Here is a 5,637-nt window from a genome sequence, read left to right on the forward strand (position 1 = left end):
TTCACAGTCTTGGATAAGGATTTCTGCGAACAGAAGGCTCAGGAAGCAATCGCCCGTAACCAGGACTGTGTTTGAGTTAAGACACTGCATACTCCTGAAGCATCTGTAATGACAAAAGTGTGCGAATACCTTGTTTGTACCTCTGCACAACCTCAATTCAGGGTTTTCAACCCGCTTTTTCTACTCGATGATTACTCGGCACTTATCCATATATACAGAAAGCCTGTTCTGGAAAAGGCTCCTCCTGAACTACTCTGTGGGAAAGGAAACACGTACCTCAAGGTTACACAGCAAGGGCAGAAAGTGTTTTTGAGGGAAGCCGCGCAGGAGGGGGCCGGCTGGCCTTGCCCTGTGTCAGAAGCATAGCTGCCTGCTGCCCTGCCAAGCGGCTCAGGCAGGTAGGTGCCACCTCACTGTCTCTGTAGCCCTTTGCGGGGGGGCTGGCCCCCCCCCCCCCCCCCCCCCCCCCAGTGTCCTGCAAGGATGGGGCCATCCCTAAGCTAAGCTTCCTTCATCCTCAGTTCAGAGACGCTGCCAAAGAGCAGTCAGGTGGTAACTTCTGGTGACATGACTAAGCTGGGCTGGGTTCAAGTGAAAGATGTATCAGGGTGGCACTTTCAGGCCCCTTGGCCACCCAGTACTAACAACATAAATGGCAAATAGACCCTTACCCCATGTTAGTGAGATGTATATCCCTTTCCGCTTGGAGTGTTTATCAAAGGAGACATTTCTGGATGCGCTGAAGGAGCCCATCTCTCCATCTCATCTCGGTCTTCTTTATTTTTTTTTTTTTGGGGGGGGGGGGGGGGGGGTGACACTGGGAAAGTTTTGGATTACAATTAGAGCAGTGCAAAGGGATGGAAATTTTTCATGGTAGAAAGACTTAGATTTAGTGCCTGGAAGGAAATACTTGTTAACTCTGAAACTTGTGGAGACTTGACCTGGCTATTTCTAGACCCATGTAAATAGGGTAATGAATTTTCAACCTGGCTCATTGGGACCGAAGTTATTAGGAGCAAATAGTTCTATGTCGCTTACTGAATGTTGTGAAATGTAACTTGTGCATTGTGAAAGAGATAGTTGTGGTTTCTTCTTACTATCTTTACTAAATTTGTCTCGGCCAAAGGACTGAGAGTGACTGAGATAAAATTCTGTGGCAGGGTATCAGAGCTAGATCACATGGTTGTTTTACAGAGGAGAGTCACCATGCAATTTTAGGGACGAATCCTGGAATACATGTTCAGTCTTCATACCCTGGGAAAGAAACAAGGGCTTTGCTGGGGAGAGGACAAAAAAAGCATGACGACTATGAAATATTATTTTCACTCTTGCAGAAAATAAAAGAAACTCTGCCTGTAGCAGTACAGGAATGGAGGGAGAATTTGACCCTCCACATTTTTGTTCCTCCACAAGCCCTCTCAGAATAATACCCACTGGTGATGGGAGAAACAAACTCCTGGGTCTCAGCCCGACAAGGTGCTCCAGCTCCAAGCCCAGAACGGCCGTGACGAGGCAGGTCCCCACGCAGGCAGGAGCCAGGGGTGACCGAGCCTGGGCTGGCCACGGATGCTGGCGGGCACCTCGCTGCCCTCCCCAATACCAGGGAATGCACGGAAAGAACCAGCAGGCCAGAGAGCTCTGTTACAGCACGTTTTATTTGCAGCGGGCTTTCCAGGGTAGCGCGTGTCCCGAGCCCCAGGGTCCGGCTGCCCCGGGGAGACCCCGGCGGGGCGATCTGCCCCCAGCCCCGGAGGGAGGCGGCGGGCCCAGCCGCGCTGGGGCTGGGGCTGCCGCTCTCGCCCGACGAGTCTTTGCTGGGCGAGAGGGGCGGCCCCGGTGGGAGGGCAGGGGGCAGGCGCGGGGTGCCGCCCCCCCCCCCTCCCCCCCCTCCCCCCCCCAGCCCCTCATAGCGCCTGGTAGGTCCGTCGGGGCGGCGGCGTCCCGGGCGTCCCCGGCCCCGAGTCGATGCTAGCGCTGGGCGAGAGGGAGTCGGCGTCGCGGAGGGGCAGCCCCGGCTCCTCCGCCGGGGAAAGGCGGTCCACGATGCTGGAGAGGCAGTCCAGGCTGGACAGGGCGCTGCTCTGCTCGGCGGCGTACCCTGCAGCCGGGGGAGGCGGGGGGAAACGGCAGCGCGTTATAGCGGGGTCCAGCGCTGCCCTCCCCAAGCGCCGCTGGGAGCGGGGCAGCCGCCCCCGGCCCCAGCCTCCACCCCCCTCCACCCCGCGGCTGCCGGCGGGTCGGGCTTACCGTGGGCCACCTCGGAGCAGTAGACGGCGTCGAAGCTGCTGCCTCTGGCCGACCAGACCGGGCTGCCGCAGTCGGCCTGCAAGACAGCGAGGGGCGAGTGCCGGCCCGACAGCCCCCACCCCGGGGCCAGCGGGACGCTCCCCCCGCAGGGAAAGCGCCTCAAAGGCCCTCAGGGAGGGACCCCCGGAGCCCGCGGGGGAGCGGGGCAGCAGCTCCCTGGCCAGGCTGCCGCTGGGCAGCGCTTCCCCCGTCTCCCCCCGCCCCACGCTTCACCCCTCTGCTGCGCCGCGCTAAGCTGGGGGACGGGGGACGGGGGACAGAGGGGTGGGGGACGGACACGACGGGAGCCCCCGGAGGCTGGGGCGTTTGCTGGGTGCCCTCTGGCAGCGTTCCCGTCCCCCCTCCCCCCCCACGCATTCGCGGAAAGCCCGTGGGCATGCTCAGCGTTAAATCTGAGAAGGGGCCTGTTTTAAGGCAAACCACCCGCGTCTCCCTGATTTCCGACTGCATTCGGCCCATCCCGCACCCATGGGACAGGTCCCACGCCTCTGGGGCGGGGGAGGGAGGCTGCCCGCGGGCCTTCCTGGAGTTCCCACAGCCCCATCGCTCCTGGCCCTCTCTTACCATCCCATCGGAGCAGCTGGAAGTGGGGCTGGTCGGTTCGGAGCAGCTCTGTCCCGGCAGGTGATAGTAGTTTTCTACCTGTTCCCTCAAGAGCTCCTGGAGACTCTCGATGTATCTGATGGCGTTTCTCAGGATCACTACTTTGGGGAGTCTTTGGTTGGGATTGGCAGTGGTACATCTCTTCAAGGTCTCAAAAGCCTGGTTCACTTTCTTCAACCTCCTCCTCTCCCTCATGGTGGCCGCCTTCCGCCGGTCCATTGTGGTGGATTTTCTCTTGCAGGCTTTGCAAGCCCACATGAGGCAGTGGCCGGCCTGGTGGTGGCCAGTGGGAGCTCTGACATGCTCCTCTTCCTCGGAGCAGGCGGGCTCGGGGGGGCTCGGGGGCGCCGAAAGGAGGCAGGTCCCTGGGCTCAAAATCCTCGGGGAACTCGCCCTCCGGGGAGGAGAGGCAGGAGCTGTCATAGAAGAGCTCGGACGGGGAGAACTGGCAGCTGTCCATCACCTCCATCCCTGCGGCGGAGGCGTCAGCGGGCAGCGGCAGCCACCGACTCTCTGCAGCGCGCTGGGGCAATTTCCTCAGTAATTAGCGACCTGAGCCGAAGTGTCCTTCGTCTGATGCTGGGGGCCCTTATATATAGATGTAAAGGGAGGCTGGTCCGCAGCGGCCAGTCTTTATTAGCATATCCCACCACATCCCCTGCCGGGGGCTGTCTGGGCAAGCCCCCTCCAGTCCCCAGGAGACAATTTGCTCTGCACCGCTCCTTTGGAGAGCCGTGAGCTGAGCACTTCTCTAATGAACGACCTCCCCAAAAGTGGTTGCGACATCTCCGAAATTTAAACCAAGTCTGGGAATTTGCAGTTTGGGGATGGAAGGAGAATGGGGGGCAGTGGACGCGCACGAACCGCTGACAGTTCCCACAGAGCCGTTCCTCGTCCCGGTGTTCCCGTCTCCCATCACACGCTGCAGCGGGAGGGACACCGTCTCTCCCCACGGGGGGGAATTAACGTAGAGCCCCCCCATGGCACCTACAGTGTTTCCTTGCGTACCTTTATTGCCCACAGCCTGTGGCCCAAGTCTAACGTGAAAGGATTTACCTCTTTTTTCAAACCTTTGTTCCTTTATCTTGAGGAGACCTTGTCCTATAATCAAAGCTGTGGCACCAAGCGTTTAAATTTATAAACCGGGGGACAAAAATGCACAGCTACTTGTGGCCAGGAGAGACGGGGGGGGGGGGGGGGGGGGGGAGGGGGGGAATCCAGATGTTAGGACTGTCGGATCGGGTCACAGGGAAAGGTGCTCACAAAAGAAAAGGGTGAGTGTCTGCTCCGAGCCAAATCCCCTTCCCATTCTTTCTCCTGCTCGTGTGACCTGGCGCTGCTAGAGACACAACACTCGAGCAGTGCCTTGGGCTTGCTAATTTTCTGCTTTCAGGCAAACTTGTACCGTTACAGATGCGTCCCAGCTGCCAGCGCAACAAACCCCTCCTGGAAGTGTAAAATTTCTAACCCCACAATCCCTAAGTAACTTTACACAAGTCGGGGACAAAAGCTTTGCAGAACTCCGGCCGCGGCAGTAGCTGAGCGGAGCGGTGCAGGGGTCATTAGAGCGGTAATGAAGCCATTTAACAGGCATTTGCTAATGCGCGGGAATCCTTTGGTTTCATCCAGGTGGCTTTTGTAGTTGAGGGAAATATTATGAGAAGGCAAAGGAAACCTTCCCTACCTGGGAATAAAATTGTGACCTAGGTTAACTCAAACGAAGTGACCCAGCAGCGGTTCAAATGCTCCGGAGCGGGTGTGTGTGCCAGGGAAGAGGTGATGCGGGGGGCACGGCATGCGGCGCTCTCAAGGAGCCTCTCTTCAAGTGAGCAAGGCGAGTGGGGAACATCTCCTTAGGGAGGTTCCTTGCACAAGCTCACACCGCTGGAAATCCCGCCCCATCCGCCCGATCGATCCATCCGATCGATCCGCCCGGGCGAGGCGGCGAGCGGCCAGCAGCTGCGGCCGCGGCTGGAGAGACCCCATCTGCTCCTTGCCCCCCGCCCTAACCCCCCAAATTTCGCCTCTTACGCTAAAACTTTTCCTAAAAAAAAAACCAAAAAACCAAACAAACAAAAAAACCCAACCAAACCCATGCACACACCCTTCTTTCCACCCTTCTTTCCATAATTATCCACAGGCTGGGGAAGGCTACATCTGCACTGCTTCGGTTTATTTGGGGTCATAAACAGGGGGAGCCCCCTTTGAAATGAATACTGTAGGAAAAGCAAAGAGCTGATAAAGGAGTAAAGTTACAGAAAGGGGAAAGCTCAGAATTTTCGGCTTCTGCTGCCCCGAGGTGCAGGTTGCTGTTTAGTTGGGCCACAAGTGAAGCAGGGCAGTTGCCTATTGTTTTCCTAAGAAACATCCAGTTCAGGGGTTCTGCTCGGCGGTAACTTGAACTCTTCCCTGGGCTGGGGCGTGCACACACACACACACACACACACGATTTGATTTACCACGTTTGCGCTGGCTAAAATAGACCTGTTTACAGATTTATGCTTTGTGCACAAATAAACTTGATCTTTAAAGCGCCGGTTGCAGTTCCGATCACCTTTCAGGGGGTTCTCTCCAAGCACGGACTGTGGATCCCGGTGCACAATGCCAACCTCTCGGTCCCTCTCTCCCGGCGGGCAGAGCTGCAGCTCCCAGCTTTAACTCTTAATTCAGCGGAGCTGGGGTTGTTAAATAACGTGCCTTTTCCCAAAAGTCTTTGAGGAGCTAGAA

General features: G+C 57.5%; 1 protein-coding gene across 1 annotated transcript; it reads right to left on the reverse strand.

Moving 5' to 3' along the window:
- Positions 1-1,904: 1,904 nt before the first annotated feature.
- Positions 1,905-3,379, reverse strand: MYF5 (myogenic factor 5). The gene is given in 4 exon segments (XM_086471413.1): positions 1,905-2,098; positions 2,248-2,323; positions 2,872-3,246; positions 3,248-3,379. Coding segments are annotated over 4 exon segments (777 nt in total).
- Between the last annotated feature and the right edge of the window lie 2,258 nt (positions 3,380-5,637).

This window comes from Leptosomus discolor, chromosome 1 (assembly GCF_034619465.1).
Source record: "Leptosomus discolor isolate bLepDis1 chromosome 1, bLepDis1.hap2, whole genome shotgun sequence".
Classification (NCBI taxonomy): Eukaryota; Metazoa; Chordata; class Aves; order Leptosomiformes; family Leptosomidae; genus Leptosomus; species Leptosomus discolor.